The 20,257-nt window shown below is 40.7% G+C and overlaps 1 protein-coding gene across 3 annotated transcripts in view; it reads left to right on the top strand.

Annotated features, from left to right (window-relative positions):
• Fat3 (FAT atypical cadherin 3) overlaps positions 1–20,257 on the top strand; it is a 588,937-nt gene that overhangs the window by 486,077 nt on the left and 82,603 nt on the right. For all 3 annotated transcript variants that reach the window (XM_029481733.2, XM_029481732.2, XM_029481730.2), the window contains 3 exons: positions 8,486–8,761; positions 11,388–11,598; positions 15,612–19,685. In XM_029481733.2, the coding sequence (XP_029337593.1) occupies positions 8,486–8,761; positions 11,388–11,598; positions 15,612–19,685 (4,561 nt within the window). The remainder of the gene's footprint in view (positions 1–8,485; positions 8,762–11,387; positions 11,599–15,611; positions 19,686–20,257) is intronic.

Genomic DNA, 20,257 nt, shown 5'->3' with positions numbered 1-20,257 from the left:
GCATCCTGTTTCATGAAAAAGTATTGACCCAGACTCAGGTGGCACAAGTCCAAACTGGCACTTGACCTGTGTGTATTCCCATGGAAGACAGCTCACTCTAAGTCTTAATCTTAGTCACAACGAAATGACCCTATGTGCTTCACAGATAGCTGTAAGAATGAAGAAAAATGACAAAGTTCTTGGAACTATCACATGCTGAACACATATATACTTTATTAATACAATCTGGTACTCAATGTAAAATTGGAATAATATACTGATAGCTATAAATTACTTGAGTGACCTTTTTTGTTATAGGAGAAGAAAAAAAAGATATAGTCTGGGCCAAATAATAATCTAAAAGCTAAGTAGATTTGCTTCAGGGATTCTGGATATGGTATTTTGTGATATTTTCTAACATATTATTTTATTCAGGGCATGCTTTTGGGTTTGTAAAGCTAGAAAAGCAAGCTTGTCCTTGTGGGATCCGCAACCAAGTCTAACGATAAACATCTCCTTTCATAGCCTCCAAAATTCTCAAGTCCAACACAAGCTATCATGTGAGTCTGACCTGTGTCAATTGGCATTGGAGTGAGAAAAATCTATGACCCTACTCCTAAACCTAGCCTGGACCTTCATCCTGTGGATTTCATCACTAGGACTGCTTAGAGTCAGTATGTCACTGCCCTACTTACTTAGAACACAGATTTTACTCAGACAGTATGTCTCCTTTCTTGTTGATTTTCTGTGTCCACATATTTTCAAAAGGTAGAAATGCAAATTATTTTTTTTCTAAAGATGCTCGTTAGGTCAGGAGACTCACAGATATTTCTCCTCCCATCACGAATTCTCTTACATCCACTTTAATTTCATTTGCCTCTTACATGTAAAAAGCGTCAGTGGCCCAAACTTTCCTTCAGTGTTTAAATTAAGGAATGGCTGAAGTGTCCCAGCTACATACGATAAAATACCATTTAAGGCTTCCTATTTTTTTAAATCTAAGAATGATAACATTTCACTATATGTAATAGATCTACACCTGATATTCATGTGAATCGATTTTTGAAAATAAATCTAATTTTCAAAGTAACAGGAAACTTTCTAAAATAATTTTTTAATTAATGTTTCTGAGATGAGACTAGGCATACCAGTTATCTGTTTTGTGAGTTATATACATTTGTTAACATACATATAATGTAAATTTATTCTGAATGTATACATAACCTTAAGTGTATGAGAGGGTGATTATGAATAAATATAGAACTGGCACTGAAGAAACCAGATTTGGATCCAGCCTTGTTTTTGTGACGTTGGGCACAACCCTTAACATTTTTCTCCTTTGAGAAACCAGATATAATAAGTCTTAGGGGCAAATATGATACACATTTATACACAGAAATAACTGTGATATAAGTTTCCTATTCATATATTCCAAAATAAAATTTATGTACTGGAGAAGTCTGCAAGGGGCATCTCTCCTGGAAAAGTAGATGTTTTAAATATGGCTTAGAAATGGCAACAGAGGCAGACCAGAATTTCAGTTATTTAGTATTTAATTGGTCTTGCCCAACAATTTGCCCCCAAGGACTATTCTACCATGAGCATTTGTAAAGCAGGGCTTTGGCACCTCCCCAGGCTTAGCTTAGAGGAGCCTGGAGAACACAATGTGGTTGTGGGGGACAGCATTGAAATAAGCCCTGGAGATACTTCCCAAGCCTGAGTTTCCTCCTGCCTTGAGTCCTTTGTGCCTTTGTTAGCTTTTCAATCACCACTTTGAACACAACATCTTTGAGAGTTACTTTGCTTTGTTAGTTCAGGAGCTCACAAATGGCCCCAACTGTGGGAAATAAAAAGCAAATGAGGAGAAGGAAGTCTTTTACAGAGGAACACTTGTTCCAACTGTAGATTAGGCTTAGGACAAAGCAAGCAGAAAGAGGCAAGCATTTCAAGATCACATCAACTTTGAAACTCCATGAAGGTCAGGGCAGCCTGCTGGCCAGAAAGGCTTTTACATCTGTTGATGTAACTGCCACCCTGAAAACAAATATTTTAGCATCTTGACTAAGTTGCTTGAACTTTTTAAAGATTTGGCAGTCAAATAATGCAATGTGTTTTGCAAATACATTGTAGATAAAAACAATACCCAAAACTCTGTTGGCACAGTCTTTGACCTTTCTTGCAAGTGCAAACTAGGGGATAAGGTCTGTGCCTGTTAGTGTGTCTCCTAAGTGTAAACTGTGAGCCCACAAATGTGGTGAAATGGTTTTCATCCCACTCAGCAAAGCTCATCTCAACCACGGTAAGCAGCTGTGCTGCTATTTGTAAGTGTAGTACTATGTCTGGATATATTTATATGAAAAAAATCAATGATTTTCTAGAATACAGTCAAATACTAAGATATTATTTTTGGTTGTGAGCCCAGGCTTTAACAGCTGAGCCATCTCTCCAGTTCAAGATAAATCATTAGTGATTCTTCTGTTAGGCATATGATAACAACAGCTACCACACTGATTGCAATGTAAAACTGTGCCAAAAGGGACAGAGCAATCAGGCAAGATAAAGCACTTTGACCCAGAAAAATTATTAGAAAAAAGTACCTCTAGTTCTCCATACATCCCTAAAAATGTAACATAGAAAGAAATGCAGAGTGATGTGTTTATAAAAAGATAAAGAGAAGGGGGACTATGTTCTATGGAGGTGTGGGAAAGGGGTGCCTCCATGGGCTCAGGCTGAGGCATCCTTTCCCCCTGAGGAATCAACCACAGGACAAGGGAATGGGGAGGGGAGGTAAGAGTGTAGTAGAGGCAAAGAAAGGCAGAGAGAGGGAGAGGGAGAGAGAAAGAGAGAGAGAGAAAAAGAGAGAAAGGAAGAAGAAGAAGGAGAGGGAGAAGGAGAAGACGAAGAAGAAGACGAAGACGAAGAAGAAGAAGAAGAAGAAGAAGAAGAAGAAGAAGAAGAAGAAGAAGAAGAAGAAGAAGAAGAAAGGGGAAGGGGAAGGGAAAGGGAGAGGGAAGGGAAGGGTAAGGGAAAGGGAAAGGGAAGGGAAGGGAAGAAGTGAAGAGAGGATTAGAGAAGAGAAGAGGAGAAGAGAAGAGAAGAGAAGAGAAGAGAAGAGAAGAGAAGAGAAGAGAAGAGAAGAGAAGAGAAGAGGCCTTCCATGAGTACGTGGAGAGAGGTGGGGCAAGGAAAGCAGAGAAAGCAAGAGAGAAGCAAGAGAGCGAGGGCGGAGCAAGCAGCCCTTTTATAGTGGGCCAGACCTCCCTGAATGTTGCCTGGTAACTGTGGGGTGGAGTTTACCAGGCTGTTGCCAGGTAACTGTGGCGTGGAGCTTAGAAAGAATGCTAACACAGAGCCATGTAGAGAAAAATAAAACTAGACCTTGACCTCACATAATATTCCAGGAAAAAATTTAAATGTACCAGAAATGAAAATGAAGGAAAATAAAACATACAAACGCTGTCCATAAAAACAACATATATTTATCTACACCATGGAGAGGAGGGAAACACGCACAACTGACTCACCACCCAGAACCAATAGTTAGCTGGATGTGTTTCCTTCTGCATGGCATGCTAAAGAACTCCCATCCCCAAAAAAATCCATGGCAGAATTTAGCACAACCTTGTCATTTATATCACGTTTCCAAAAGAAAAGAAGGAAGAAAAACCTAGCCCGCAGAAGAATAGCTGGCATACACAGCTGAACAGAAAAAGAAGTGCAAACAGTTTTGAAGTATATGAAGCTATGCTCTTAATTGTCACTCATAATAGGAACATGCAAATGAAAGCAACATTGAGGTACCACTTCTCATCCAGCAGGCTGGCAAGGGCTCCAAGTCTTCCCACATACCCTGTTGGCAGGCTGGAGTGACAGTCGTTTATACATATTGTTGTGGGAATGCAATGCACATTGATAAAGCCTTGGAAGAGTGGAACATGAAAATGATTTCACAAAACTATAGAAACATTTATCCTTCCATCAAACTGTCTTAACACTAGGACCCAACTGTATGCCAGAGAATTTAAGAGATATTGGCACATTTATTTTTCTTACATACTCTAAGAACAAATAATAGGAAAGTCTTAATGAGCCCAAAAAGGATGACCTGAACTGACCAGGATATCCAGCGAGGTCTTCAACACTGCAGTGGGCTGTGAACAACACCTCGGGCAGATAGCAGCTCTGCCCTACATCCACTAGATATCTCCTGCACCCCTCCTTTCAGTTGTGACAACTAACCCTGTCTCCAGACAGACTGTCTTCACTTTTGAAGTGACTGTTAGACCAGTTGGGAACATTTTATGCCCTTTGTAATTCCTAATTCTAATAATAAGTGAGGTGGTGTGGTAGGAGAAATGTGTATGTACACCATATTGACAAAACAGATGAGAAACCGTGTGCTTTAGATAAAAGTTATCTACAGGAAAAACAGGAGGGCAGGGAAGCCAAGCTTCTTTAAATTCTTTCATTTTTTTCTTCAACAGTCTAATGACTATATAATGTATCTTGATCACATCCACCCCCATTCCCTCTTATCCCTCTCCCTGTCCTTTGTACATCCTTTTTCTTATGACTCATTGAGAAACTAAACCTCCCTGAACACCCATTTAGTATGATTTTAAAATGACAAAACAAAATATTAAATGTTGAAAAAGCAAGTATGTGAGTTAAGCCTGTACCCAAACAGAACTGACATGGTTTCTTCTTTAACAGCGACATAAATTGGGCACATACTCAGGGATGAACCCTTTAGGAATCCTAATAAATCTGCCTATCCCTGGTGCTGTCTTTTGTGAACATGTCTAGGTTCCATAATAAAGTCCCCAGGCTCCTTGGTTTAAAAAGCCACTGCTTCAAAGTAAGTCCTGAACTCTTCTTATTGGTTCAGGTAATAAATCATTCTCTATCCTGAAAATAATTTCTAAAATTTGGAAATAAATGGAAGCACATTATATGTGAATCCGATTCTGGAGGAGAAGTAAGGCAATGGATGTTAATCATCTAATCCAACTTTGAGTTCCTCCTTGGAGATTCATCTCAGGAACAAGAGCACTGAAAAACAATATCAACTTGTTTTGGATAACTATAATGGAAATGCAGACTTTATTATTCTGAGTCCTTTGCATTCATATTTCAAACAAAACAATGACTAATTATGATCTTGTCACTGATTATAAAAAATGTCAGCATCAGAAAGGGGAGAAACAAATGCAGAAACAATGACACCAAGTAAAAATCACTAAAATTGGAAACATCTGGGAACTCATGAAATTTTGATTATTATTTAGTTATCTCCCAATTTTGTCCAGTTGATAAAAGCAAATTTTAAGTCGGTCTACTGAATTCCCAGTACTGGATCGCAATCTCAAAATAGCATTTCTAACAAAAGAAAGAAAAGGAGAAACCAAAGTGAATTTCTTTTGGAGCAATGGATAATGCAAGAATAGAAAATTGTTCAAGACAATCCTGAAAAATATTACCAGTCACGATTATCAGAAAGTAAGGAAGCTGTCTAGGATCATAGTTCAATGCCAAAGTGCTTACCTAGAAGAGTAAGGTACAGTAAGACCCTAGGTTCTGGCCCTAGCACATGAAAACAAATCAATCAATCAATCAATTAAAGAAGAAAAAGAGGAAGGGAGAAAAGAAGAAAGGGAGTAAATGGAAGAACAGCAGGACAGTGTCTAAAAAGATCTTCAGGCTCCAACCTAAAGACAATGGTGTTGGCCAAGGAAAGCCTGCCCATTGCAGTAAGCATGAGTATTGCAATGAAAGGATGGAAGAGTCAAATATGTTCTAACTAGTTAGGGAACCAGAGGGTGAATTCTCATTGTGCTAGAAAACTTACCATTATCATTGTGCTATCTCACCCCTCCTCTGGCCAGTGCTCAGTAAGCATAACAAAAGTGGAGGCTGAACAATGGGAAGAGCCAGGGGTTGGGGAGAACAAGAGCAAAACAGTGTCTTCTGGACATGACAGGACAGTTGCACTCAAGTCCTCAGAGCAACTGTTGTTGCCCAGCATAAGACTTGCGCAATATCAAGCCAGTCCACATCCCAACAGAGAAAAGAGTCATGAGCTCTCACTTCAGCTGATGTTCTGGGGGAGGGAGAGTCAGTTTATTTAAGGGTGTGGCCACTGGTAGCTAACCATGCTTCAGTGACCCCTTGAGTATATGAAGCACAAATTGAACAAACTGAGTGGGTTAGTTTTAATTTTTACTTTAAAATAGATTTATTTTTTAAAAAGCCACAGTCATTTGGAAATAGGGACTCACAATTAAGAAAATGCTTCCATAAGATTCCCCTATGGCACATCTGTTAAGTATTTTCTTGATTAATTATTAAGTGATAGGGCCCAACCCACTGTGAGTGGTGATACTCCAAGGCAGATGGTCCTGCGTTGTGTAAGAAAGCAAGCTGAATAAGTGTCTCTTCATTGCCTCTGCTTCAGTTTCTACCCCAGGTTCTTCCCCCGACTTCCTTTGATGATGAACTGTGATATGAAAATGTAAGATGAGTTGTTTTGGTCTTGATCTTTATCACAGCATATCACATAGAAACATAACTAATAAAATAAATGCAGACCAAAACTTGATAGAGCATAAATCACACTTAAAAATATTCACCATTGCCCTCTCTCAGTGGAGCTAGGGAAGCATCAACTTATTTTGAAATAAGGGAACGAGTTCGTAATTACCCTGCCTTTCCTCTACGTGATAATCAAATAGCAACTAAAGACCTGGGAAGTTTCTTTTATGGAGCTTTTTCAGCTAATAAGCAAGGACATACTCTAGAATCGGTACATTAAACATTTTAAGTTTTCCCACTGAATAATCTTTAATGCTCTGCAATGACTGCTAGCATCATAATATAAGAGAGCAAGCATCATAATATAAGAGAGCAAACCAGAAGAATACATCTTCAGAAATGCACGGCATGACTCTAGAAGGATGTTTACAAAACTAAGTAAAATTGAATAGGAACTCAACCTGAAGCACATCATGCTTCCTCAACCATCCTAGCAATGGATAACAAATATGAGGGCTGAATGTGTTGAGAAAAGCCACGGGGATGCTGCAAGCAAAATCAGACTGGAAACTACACAAGAAAAATCTCAGTCTTTTGCATGCAATAATCAGCATGGGGAAGAGAAAATCATGAGGATTTACAAAGAGATAGAGGGAGATTCTATAAAGTAAAATACAAAGGGGCATGTTAAATACAATGCTTGAACCTTTTGTACTACAAATAAAATTAGTCTATTTATGCATGTATATAGTGTATTTAACAATGGAGAAATATTAGCACAGTGTGTATATTTACCATTAAGGAATTGCTAGAATTTGTTTTTGAGATAGGGACAATATTGCTATCGTAAGTATTTGCCCATGTGTTTTTATTTATTCAACGAGACCCTACCTCTTAGCAACACATACTGAAATGATATGATAACTGTAACTTGCTTCAAAACAATCTGGGGTGTCAGGTGGGGATGATTAGGAAGACAGATGAAACCAGATTAGCCTTAAGCTGATCTCTATCAAAGCTGAGTGATTAGCATAAATCCTGCCCAGAAAGTTCCACAGCACAGTGTCTTATGAAGAAACAATGGTAGCTTCATACTATAGCTATCTGAGCAAGGGTTTGGCTAGTCTTCTCTCAGATAAAGGACAAGCACAGGGTAAGGCACTGTAAGGCTGCCAAGAAGCTCTGAGCACAGTCCATCTTACCCGAACGAACGCCCTCCTTCCTGTACCCTAGCGCATATTGATTGCTTTCCCCCTGTCACACTAATTACCTGTTTCATTGTTGAAACAAATACCTGGCAAAATTTCAGGGTTGATTTTGCCTTATAGCTTGGTAGGATATGTTTCACAGTGATGGGCAAACAGGTTTCAGGACTGTGAGGAGCTGGTCAGCTTGCTTCCTTCTTTTTTTTTTCCCTTTTTCTCAATTTGGTACTCCAGGCCATGGGATGGTGCCCCTAAAATTCTAAATGGGCCTTCCATCATCAGATAAAACTCTCTAAAAACATCCTCAAAGTTGTATCTAAAAATGTATCTCCAAGGAGATTTCTGATCCAGTCAAGTTGGCAAAGAAGTTTAATCCCTGCACTGTTATCATGTTTGTCCACAATAAGAAATGACACATAGATAGGATTTGAGGCAATAGAAGCCTCCAAAGGAAGGTCACCTTGTAATCACGCACATTGTGCCCCAGATAAGTCCATAGAATTACCACCTCTCATAGCTATCTCAGCTGTTCAATTATTAATGAGATTACAGATCCAACCATAATTGATGTTGGCGCTAATGTGAACTGATGGTTTGCTGTCAACCAGTTACTGCCAGAATGTTTTCATAAGAGAGCTTCCTCTATGCTGAGATTGCTGCTAGAAGCTAGGATCCAAGTATACAAAGGGGGAAAACAAAAAAGGTGACCTCTTTCATTAGCAACGGATGAGTTGATGTTTTTTATCACTCTCATTTTCTTTTAACTACAGGTATTTATCAAAGTGCTAGATAATAATGATAATGGCCCAGAATTCTCCCAGCCACATTATGATGTGACAATTTCTGAGGACGTGCTTCCAGATACAGAGATCCTGCAGATTGAGGCCACAGACAGAGACGAGAAACACAAGCTGAGCTACACCATCCACAGTAGCATCGATGCTGTAAGCATGAGGAAGTTCCGGATGGACCCCAGTACAGGCGTGCTCTACACTGCTGAGAGACTGGACCATGAAGCCCAGGACAAGCACATCCTCAACATAATGGTAGGACCAGACTTATAGTTTTGCTCTCCTGGCAGAACTGTCAACCAGCGAAGGCACATACCTCAGGAAGCCAGGGACTTTAAATTCTATAAACCTAGATTTTGCACTGCCAGGTTGCATGTGGTTTTTGCCTTTGTATTACAATGAAGAAGTTACTGTTTTAAGATAGCAACTTCATATTTCTTGTCCACCTGAAATATTAGATGTATTCTGCAGGTGCTGGCTGTTCAGGAAATGCTGCTGGCGTTGGATTAGAGAGAAAAGCAACAGATGGTGTTCTAACTTGGGTTTGTTTGGAGCCATAAGGTTGTGTAGAGAGTTTAGAAGAATCACCTGATTAGTTCTTCACAAAGTAGTATGTGTTCAGTCCACATGAAGCTCTTGTCCTTGGAAGTATTCAGAGACCCAATCTATGAAGATGTACTGGTATTGGACCTACTGGTAATACTGGTGACCCAAAAAGAACTGAACATACATTAAATCTTCAGAGGTCCGTGGTTCTAAATTCACTTGCCTTCCTTTAAATTATGTAGAAGTGTCTTTGCATTTACAGTAAGGTTTTTGGTTAATCCATACAGTGGGTAAGAAAGAGGAGTAAAAAATACCATTGATTCACTTATTGCTTATAATCTGTCCCTGTAAGGAGCCTCAGAGCATCATTGGCATGTACAGCCTATGCCTATCAGGGCCCCCATTATACTCCTGAGGAACAGGAGGGATGGCAGTGGTTTCGCCTTATGTACTGACTTAGTTTCGGATGCCTTATCCTATGAATACCCAAGTCATCAACAACAAAAACAACTTTTTCCTTCACTGGGAATCTTCTTGAACATGAGGTAGCTTGAGGGCCATCCCCCCAGCTATAGTTTCCACTTAAGGCCCCAGGAAACCAAGGGTTAGTTCCTAGAGGCCCCCAGTACAGCACTATAGCCATTCATCCATTCATGGACACCCAACACTGAAATAGACAGTCCTCACATTCTTGGGGCTAATGTTCAATTCTTAAAAAAAAAAAAAAAAAGAAAGAAATCCACAAATAGAGTTTGGTTTTATCTTTGGGCATGGCCAACCAAGCTCTAGAAGTCCAGCATGGCACACTGTCCATCATGGTGCTTACAGATCTTTTACGATGAAGCCTTACAGTGCTGACTGACCCCATTCTCGTTGTTTTTCATGTCATTTATGTTCATCTTTTCCTCAGAAAATTAAAAAATGAGTTAGGTTCCTCACTGTTATTCATTGTTTATATAGGTAATACTTAGAACAAACAACTGTTCTAGGTCACCTTTCCCAAGCTTTGCCTATTCATTCCCTCTGTGCACTAATCAGGAAAATGCCTTTCCCCTCAATAGCTCTTCACGTATGTGCTCAGTGTCTTCACTTCTCTCTGGAGTTACACAGTCTAAAACAGAGCCAACCATGGGCATTCAGTTAACAACACAGCAGATAATAACGGTGCCACATGGATAAAAAATAGATTATATACAAGCTTCAGCCACATTCAATTCAGGGGAATCTTAAAGTTATTTTTTTTTTTTTTTTTTTGGTTTTTCGAGACAGGGTTTCTCTGTGTAGCCCTGGCTGTCCTGGTACTCACTTTGTAGACCAGGCTGGCCTCGAACTCAGAAATTCGCCTGCCTCTGCCTCCCGAGTGCTGGGATTAAAGGCGTGCGCCACCACGCCCGGCTTGAATCTTAAAGTTATTAAGCAGACTCATTTGGTAAAATAACACTGAGATTCCCAATCTTAGAAGTTATTATTGAATGCATCTTTCCAGGGCTCATGTTTCTCTTATAGCTCTGAGCTGTGTGCCTAAAAACATCACTTGTCCCTATTACCATCATGTCATTCCTTCTACTTTTTCCTTTGTATTTCATCCAGGAAGTTGATGTTGTTAGGCTACTCTTCCTCCTCACAATCAGGGCCTTATATATGTATTGCACGCTGGCATTTAACTGTTTTGTATTATGCCTTTCTCTTGGCTTGCTTGTATCACCCATTCAGAAGACTGTAATCTTCTTGAAGGTAGATAATATCTAGTTCACTACTGGACTGTTTTACTTACACCATGAACCTGACAACATAAATAGCAAGAAACATTAGTAAAATGAATGAATGAAGGAATAAATGGCAGAAACAATACTGTACTCATTAATTCCTTCCCTTAGCCAAGTCTCTATCTACTATTTCATGGCTGTATATAAACACATAGCAAGGAGGAAGTGGCTGTGAAACTAAATGAAAGGACTGGACATGAGATGCCCAGGAATTAAATCACAGGCCAAGCATCCAGTGAAACAATAGAGATGATGTTGCCCTGCTCTCAAATGGCTCCCAATCTCTCTCTCTCTTTGTCTATCTCTGTCTCTCTCTCTCTCTATGTCTCTCTATTGCTCTCTGTGTCTCTCTCTCTATGTCTCTCTGTTAATCTCTCTGTCAATCTCTCTCTCTCTCTCTCTCTCTTTCTCTTTCTCTCTCTCTCCTGTTTTCATAGTGCTTTGTAGCTTTGTAAGACTGGATCAAGCATTTTGCATGCAACATCTCATTTTGTCTTCTTAACAAACTTCCATTGAGTTCTTTACAATTCATGTTTTCAGTCCTACTACTTCTTATATTTTGCCTAAAGGTCAGAGATCAGGAATTTCCTTACCGAAGAAACTTGGCCCGAGTCATTGTGAACGTGGAGGACGCTAATGATCATAGCCCCTACTTTACCAATCCACTGTATGAAGCATCAGTGTTCGAATCAGCTGCTCTGGGATCAGTTGTTCTGCAAGTGACAGCTCTGGACAAAGACAAGGGGGAAAATGCAGAACTCATATATTCCATTGAAGCAGGTGAGAACTGCAGAGACCATAGCACAAAGCATGACGCCCCACCCTCAGCAGCACATCCCATCCTATAAACTTGGCAACCTACTTATGCAGTGATGTATAAAGTTCTTAGCATTTAAATATTGGCAGCAAAGGAAGAGCTTCCTTCCTTGTATTCAATCTTGGAGTTTTCTGAAATGAATAAAAGAAATGTATAATAAATTCAGTGGGCTGAACCCAGAAACCAACAACCTATAGACTGAAACTAAAATAAGCAAAGTTGGGTTCACTTACCAGTGGGTGGGCTGCAGACTTTAGAATCCCAGTGTGCTCACCATGAACACAAACACCTTTCCTATGTGGAAGAAGTCTGACCAACAAATTGGTTGGTAACTACAGGGACTGAACTGCTTGCTTAACCAGACAGATAAATAAATAAGAGCACTTATGTCAAATTTTTGTGTTATTCAAAGGATATTAATATCTAAAGAACAATTTATAGATGGTTTGAAGATGGATAGCTAAAAACCATTTATGACAAAGATGAATGTCCAAGCAGGAAAAGAGCCATGAACCTAAAAGAGACAAGTCTCCTTTATTTGTTCTGTGTTCCTTCCTCCGTTTTGTCATTTTTGAATATTCACAAGGCACATTCCCAAAGTGTTCTTTGGCATGTCTGTACTGTGAAATGCCAAATGTACACTCTTTCCATGCCAGCAATTTTCCTTCTCATAAATGTAGAGCACTTGGTTGAGCAGCTGAATTAAAATAAAAATGGTAGGAGATTAGTTTAGGAATAGAAGTTTGAGGAAAAGCAATGCCAATTATATATGTATATGTGTGTGTGTGTGTATATATATATATATATATATATATATATATATATATATATATACCGCCTCTATCAAGTGTACAAAAAACCAACTTTCTAGATTAGGTGCCCAAATTTTAAATAGGTCAGTGTTAACATTCACGTGGAAGAAAAGGAAAAAGGAAAAATACTGGTCACTAATGACCATGTTCCTAAAGAGTATTCCCATGTATTACTGTTGGCTTTCCAAAAATCTAAACTTATTTAGAAAATCTGTTTTATACCCTTTGGTTAGCCCATAATATTGGTAACACTGCATTAAGTAATTCTTATTCCTTTAGTTTTCAAATAATGAATCTAACAAGAAATGAATATTAACTATCACAGAAGGCATGAGTCAACCTGTGCATCCTCAGCTGCTCTTCCCAAGGTGTCACCTAATCTTATCTTTTCCTTTCCCTGCCTTCCCCATATATATTTATCTCATGACACTGTAAATATTTTGATATAAGAATTTATTTCCATCATTCTTATCATTTTATGGACATTTATCTATATGGCAAGCTGTTTATTACATTTATAAAATTACTATTTTATCTCTCTTAGGCTTCAGATAACTTTTAAACCAATATTTAGGTTCTCAGAAACAGATCCGTTGCATTCTCCCAAACACTGCATCACTTACATTTTTACCTCCATGACTGGAGCATGGAGCACAGTCATTTCTTTAACAACTGATTAAAATACAAGATAAAAGCTATTTCTTAAAACTTTTTTTTACATAGAAAATCTGAATTTCCAGAAAAAAATCCAGCAATGATAGATATATCAAAAACTAGCTTTTGATTATAAGCATGAGTCTAATGAGAATTATAGAGTGCATGACAAACCTGTCACAGTCAAGTTAACCCCTTCTAAACACACAATGCAAACCCTGGCTTATACAGCCATTATACGCACAGCTTGACCCTGGGTCTGTCTGTCCCTCAAAAACAGATAGCCAAAACCCCAGGCCTTCCCAATACACACACACACACACACTCACACACACACACACACACACACACACACAGAGTCCAACCTGAAGCCTGCTTCTCTCTCTGTCTCTCTCTCTCTCTGTCTCTGTCTCTCTCTGTCACACACACACACACACAGAGTCCAACCTGAAGCCTGCTTCTCTCTCTGTCTCTGTCTCTCTCTATCTCTCTCTCACATACATACACACACTCACACACACACACACACACACCACAGCCCAATCCCCGGCCTACCTGTCCATCACACACACAGTCCAACCTGGGCCCTGCCTGTCTCTCACAGGTACCTAGGTGGACCCTAGCCCTTCAGAGCCCTCACAAAGCAGCTCAGCAAGCTCCTTTCCAGATGATGGAAACAAATACAAGAGATGGCTGCTTGTATAAAACACTAGGTTTTATTGAACTTGTCTCACAAACCTCAGATAAGCCAGATTTTATCCTGTTTAGTGGTGGACCATAAACTTCCTATCTTTTACTTGGCCTCTAAAGTCACTACTAAAGCTTTTACTTTGGACTGAAGCAAAGCAGGAAGGCAGAGCTTTGAATCTTCAAGTATGAATCTTCAAGGAGAATTCAAGTTTGACATTTATTGCTAGCATTGCTTGTAAAGCAACAGAATAGAAGTCAGCAAGTGTTGGGAATACACTGGATCCTAAGATCCAGTAACATGGCTTTCCAACCTACCTCTCCTATTGAGCATTCCACAGTAATTATTGAACCTAATCAGTGTGGCAGGGCTGTGCTGTACACCAGATAAGCAATAGGAACACAGCTTCAGCCATATTAGCAAAAGTCTACAGGAGCCACATATTCTAAGAAAACAATGAGATTTTAATTTTCAAACATTTATGAGCTGAAGGAAAGAATAAGAAGGTAGCCAAAGCCAAGGGAAGGACCCATGAATTGAAAAGGGAAAGAGTGGGAAGGCCCAGCTTGGACCTGACATGGGAGCACAGTACCCATGTGACTCCAACAGTGATGGAACAGCAGGACTACAAAGGAGTTAATATATGCCATAGCTTCATTCCTTCTGTGAAACTCTGTTGACCAAGTGTGAGGCAGGACTGACCTAGAGACTGTGAAGTAGGACATCAGCATCAATGAATGTAGACATCATCTAAAGCTATGTGCCACTACATCACTTGGAGAGGACCATTGCTCAAGTGACACGGGTTCTGGGCCCACACTTGCTTAGCCAAAACGTTTCTACTAAAATCCCCCTTATTTCCCATGCCAGACCTATCACAGCCACACCCATGCCTCCATTTCCTGGGAGGTGTGCCTTCCATTCCTAGTTTCAAGGACAGCTCTGATCATCTACTTCATCTGAAACCTTTCTGATGAGTAAACACAATGACTACAGACTGGAGTAATACTTTCGCATTTCTATGGCTGTTTCTACATCTGTCTCTGTGCCTGTGTGTGTTCTTATAGTGTAAGAAAGGTATAGAACAAAAGGAAAGAATAAAGGGAGGGAAGCCTGAAGAAATCCTTGCAACTTACAAAGCAAACAATAACTTAGAAGAATTCCCCATCTAAGCAAAGTCACCATGTGGAGAAAGTCAGTTTTTATGTGATAAAGTAGCATGGGTTACACATGCAAAGCCTGCCGATGGCACACCCTGAAACCAAGCGACTGTGAGGAGGTTCTGAAACTATGCCTACAGTGCTCTCTCTAAAGATGAAGACTGAGCTTAATACAGCACTGTTTAGGTGAGGATAGATAGATAGACAGACAGACAGACAGACATAGATAGATATGTGTGTATGTATATATTGATTTTATATTTGCAGTTATGACATATATACATTCACATAGGCAGATGTATTAGTGGTGATATATGCCAGTCCCAGCTATCCCTCTTCTCATGGGTCCAGGAATGAGGAAGCCCCAGCAGAGGCACTCTCCTGTAAGTGCTCTTATTTCCAAGTTCAAATGTGTACATAGTACTATATTGTTGTTGCTGATGATGATTTTATCTGGGATTGAGATATCTTATTTGATATCATTTTTACCACAGAAAAGAAGATCTGCATTTTTAATATCAGAATAATTAGGATGGAATCTAAATTCTTTCTTACTGCTGACCACAGTATAGACAAGCACCTTGAGAAGAAGGTTTAATCTCCATGGGAGTATTTTAATGACCCTCTTGTAACTCATTTTCCCTTTGATCTCTGTGCTTTAGGGAACACGGGGAATACATTTAAGATTGAACCAGTCCTGGGCATCATTACCATTTCCAAAGAGCCAGATATGGCAGCCATGGGTCAGTTTGTCCTGTCAGTTAAAGTCACAGACCAAGGCTCACCACCAATGTCTGCCACTGCAATTGTACGCATCTCCATCAGCATGTCTGATAACTCCCACCCCAAGTTCACTCACAAAGACTACCAAGCTGAAGTAAATGAAAATGTGGATATTGGAACATCTGTCATCCTGATTTCAGCCATCAGCCAGTCAACCCTCATCTATGAAGTCAAAGATGGAAACATCAATGGAGTCTTTACCATAAATCCATATTCTGGAGTCATCACCACTAGGAGAGCACTGGATTATGAACATACCTCTTCCTATCAACTCATCATTCAGGCCACTAACATGGCAGGCATGGCTTCCAATGCCACCGTCAGTGTGCAGGTTGTAGATGAAAACGATAACCCCCCTGTGTTTCTCTTTTCTCAATATTCAGGCAGCCTGAGTGAGGCTGCCCCCATCAACAGCATTGTCAGGAGCCTAGACAACAGCCCACTTGTGATCCGAGCCACGGATGCTGACAGTAACCAAAATGCACTTCTGGTGTATCAGATTGTGGAGTCCACTGCCAAGAAGTTTTTCACAGTAGACTCCAGCACAGGAGCCATCAGAACAATTGCCAACCTAGACCATGAAGTTATCGCACACTTCCACTTCCATGTACATGTGAGAGACAGTGGGAACCCACAGCTAACTGCAGAGAGTCCGGTTGAAGTCAACATTGAGGTGACAGATGTCAATGATAATCCACCCATGTTCACTCAGGCTGTGTTTGAAACTGTCTTACTTCTCCCCACCTACATTGGTGTGGAGGTTCTGAAGGTGAGCGCCACAGATCCTGACTCTGAAGTACCCCCTGAACTGACATATAGTCTCATGGAAGGGAGTGTGGATAATTTTCTAATGGACCCAAATACTGGAGTGCTCACCATAAAAAATAATAATCTTTCCAAAGACCACTACATGCTGATAGTCAGAGTATCTGACGGAAAGTTCTACAGCACTGCCATGGTCACCGTCATGGTTAAAGAAGCCATGGACAGTGGCCTCCACTTCACACAAAGCTTCTATTCCACCTCCATCTCAGAGAACAGCACAAACATAACCAAAGTTGCTATTGTCAATGCAGTTGGAAATCGCCTTAACGAGCCATTAAAATACAGCATCTTAAACCCAGGAAATAAATTCAAGATAAAATCTACCTCAGGAGTCATTCAGACCACAGGAGTACCCTTTGACCGTGAAGAACAGGAGTTATATGAGTTGGTGGTGGAAGCCAGTCGTGAGCTAGACCATTTGCGTGTGGCCAGGGTGGTAGTCAGGGTTAACATTGAAGATGTTAATGATAACTCTCCTGTCTTTGTGGGTCTTCCTTACTATGCTGCTGTGCAAGTTGATGCTGAGCCAGGAACTCTGATATACCGGGTAACAGCCATCGACAAAGATAAAGGTGCCAATGGAGAAGTGACCTATGTCTTGCAGGATGACTATGGTCACTTTGAAATTAACCCTAATTCAGGGAATGTTATTTTAAAAGAAGCATTCAACTCAGATCTCTCCAACATTGACTATGGAGTCACCATTCTTGCCAAGGATGGTGGCAATCCATCTCTGTCCACATTTGTGGAACTTCCCATCACCATTGTTAACAAAGCAATGCCTGTGTTTGATAAACCTTTTTATACAGCATCAATCAATGAAGATATCACAATGAACACTCCCATTCTCAGCATCAATGCCACCAGCCCAGAAGGCCAGGGCATCATATACCTCATCATCGATGGAGATCCCTTCCAACAATTCAACATTGACTTTGACACTGGGGTCCTAAAAGTCATTAGTCCTTTGGATTATGAAGTCACATCAGTTTACAAGTTGACAGTAAGAGCTAGTGATGCTCTTACAGGTGCCAGAGCTGAAGTCACTGTGGACCTGCTAGTGGATGACGTAAATGATAACCCTCCTGTCTTTGATCAGCCCACTTACAACACAACACTATCTGAATCATCTCTTATTGGAACACCTGTTCTGCAACTTGTCTCAACTGATGCAGACTCAGGAAACAACAAGCTGGTGCATTATCAGATTGTCCAGGATACTTACAATAGCACAGATTACTTTCACATAGATAGCTCAAGTGGCTTAATACTGACAGCAAGGATGCTAGACCATGAGTTGGTGCAACACTGTACCCTCAAAGTCACAGCAACTGATAATGGTTTTCCATCCCTGAGCAGTGAAGTCCTGGTTCAGATCTATATTTCTGATGTTAACGACAACCCTCCGGTTTTTAATCAGCTCATTTATGAATCTTATGTTAGTGAACTAGCTCCCCGGGGTCATTTTGTAACCTGTGTGCAAGCCTCAGATGCAGACAGCTCTGACTTTGACCGGTTGGAATACAGCATTTTATCTGGGAATGATCGAACCAGCTTTCTGATGGACAGCAAGAGTGGAGTTCTCACACTGTCTAGCCACCGGAAGCAGCGTATGGAGCCTCTGTACAGTCTCAACGTGTCTGTGTCTGATGGACTATTTACTAGCACTGCCCAGGTTCACATCAGGGTCCTTGGGGCTAATTTGTATAGCCCTGCCTTTTCACAAAGCACATACGTAGCTGAGGTAAGAGAGAATGCAGCCTCTGGGACAAAGGTTATTCATGTCCGAGCCACAGATGGAGATCCAGGAACATATGGACAGGTCAGCTATTCCATCATCAATGACTTTGCCAAGGATCGGTTCCTCATAGACAGCAATGGACAGATCATCACAACAGAAAGACTGGACCGTGAAAATCCTCTGGAAGGAGATATTAGTATTTATCTGAGGGCCTTGGATGGCGGTGGGAGAACCACATTCTGCACTGTGCGGGTGATTGTGGTGGATGAGAATGACAATGCCCCTCAGTTCATGACAGTGGAATACAGGGCCAGCGTCAGGGCTGACGTAGGAAGGGGCCACTTGGTCACTCAAGTTCAAGCTTTGGATCCAGATGATGGAGCAAATTCTAGGATTACATATTCTCTCTATAGCGAGGCCTCAGTGTCAGTGGCTGACCTCTTGGAAATTGATCCTGATAATGGCTGGATGGTGACCAAAGGCAATTTTAACCAACTAAGAAACACTGTGCTGTCCTTCTTTGTGAAGGCAGTAGATGGTGGCATTCCAGTCAGACACTCCCTCATTCCCGTCTACATCCACGTCCTGCCTCCTGAAACATTTCTGCCTTCCTTCACCCAGTCACAGTACTCCTTTACCATTAAAGAAGATACATCCATTGGAAGCACAGTAGACACCTTAAGGATTCTGCCCAATCAAAGTGTCCGGTTCAGCATGGTTAATGGAGAAAGGCCAGAGAATAACAAAGAGGGTGTCTTCATCATAGAACAAGAGACAGGTGCTATCAAGCTTGACAAGCGCCTTGATCATGAAGTCAGTCCAGCTTTCCACTTTAAAGTAGCAGCTACTATACCCTTGGACAAGGTGGACATTGTATTCACTGTGGATGTAGATGTCAAGGTATTGGATCTGAATGACAACAAGCCAGTCTTTGAAACCTCGACCTATGAGACAATCATAATGGAGGGGATGCCTGTTGGCACCAAGCTTGCCCAGGTGAGAGCCATAGACATGGATTGGGGAGCCAATGGGCAGGTCACTTACTCCCTACACTCAGATTCCCATCTTGAAAAGGTAATAGAAGCCTTCAATATTGACAGCAACACGGGATGGATCAGTACACTGAAGGACCTGGACCATGAGACAGACCCTGCCTTCTCCTTCTTTGTGGTGGCTTCCGATCTCGGAGAGGCTTTCTCTCTTTCTTCCATGGCTCTGGTCTCAGTCAAGGTGACAGATATAAATGACAATGCACCAGTCTTTGCTCATGAGGTGTACCGAGGAAGTGTGAAGGAGAGCGACCCACCAGGGGAGGTGGTAGCCGTTCTCAGCACCTTGGACAAAGACACCTCCAACATAAATCGCCAAGTGAGCTACCACATTACAGGTAAGTCTCATCACTCAGGTTTCCCATGTGCTCTGCTTTCTGAAGACAGGTGGCTATATCAATGACAGGAGGCTGAGATGAGGATGAGGGTGGTGGAGTCTGGTTTTGATTAAGAAGTCTGATTGCATAGGGAGTTAGTTGTTGGATATTCACTTGGCTATAGTTTACAACACCTCCTGCAGTTTTGAAAAACAAACACTGAGCAAACTATTTTAATTGAAGAAATTAAAATAACAGCTTTTTTTAGTGGAAAGAGATGTTTTTCAACTATAATCCCCTTATGAGCTTTCAATAATGCTGAAGAACCATAGTATGTCCCTCATTAAGCTTTATGTGTGGCTTTCTTCTGGTTGAAAGAATGCATCATCACACACACATGCAAATTAGAAATCTCAGTTTGACCTTTTCTGAGAATTCTAAATTTATAACTGAGGATCGAAGGATATGTCTGCTGTCAGCCCTGTTTCCTTGCCACCTCTCTCTGTCTCCCCCAATAGTAAGTAGCTGCTCACCAAAAGGAAAAAAAAAAACCTGAGATAAACAAATAAGGTCACTAAGCGTGCTCAAAAATG

Source organism: Mus caroli, unplaced genomic scaffold (assembly GCF_978045245.1).
Source record: "Mus caroli unplaced genomic scaffold, Mus_caroli_1 scaffold_11, whole genome shotgun sequence".
In the NCBI taxonomy this organism is placed as follows: domain Eukaryota; kingdom Metazoa; phylum Chordata; class Mammalia; order Rodentia; family Muridae; genus Mus; species Mus caroli.
This window is presented reverse-complemented; position numbering and strand designations above follow the sequence as displayed.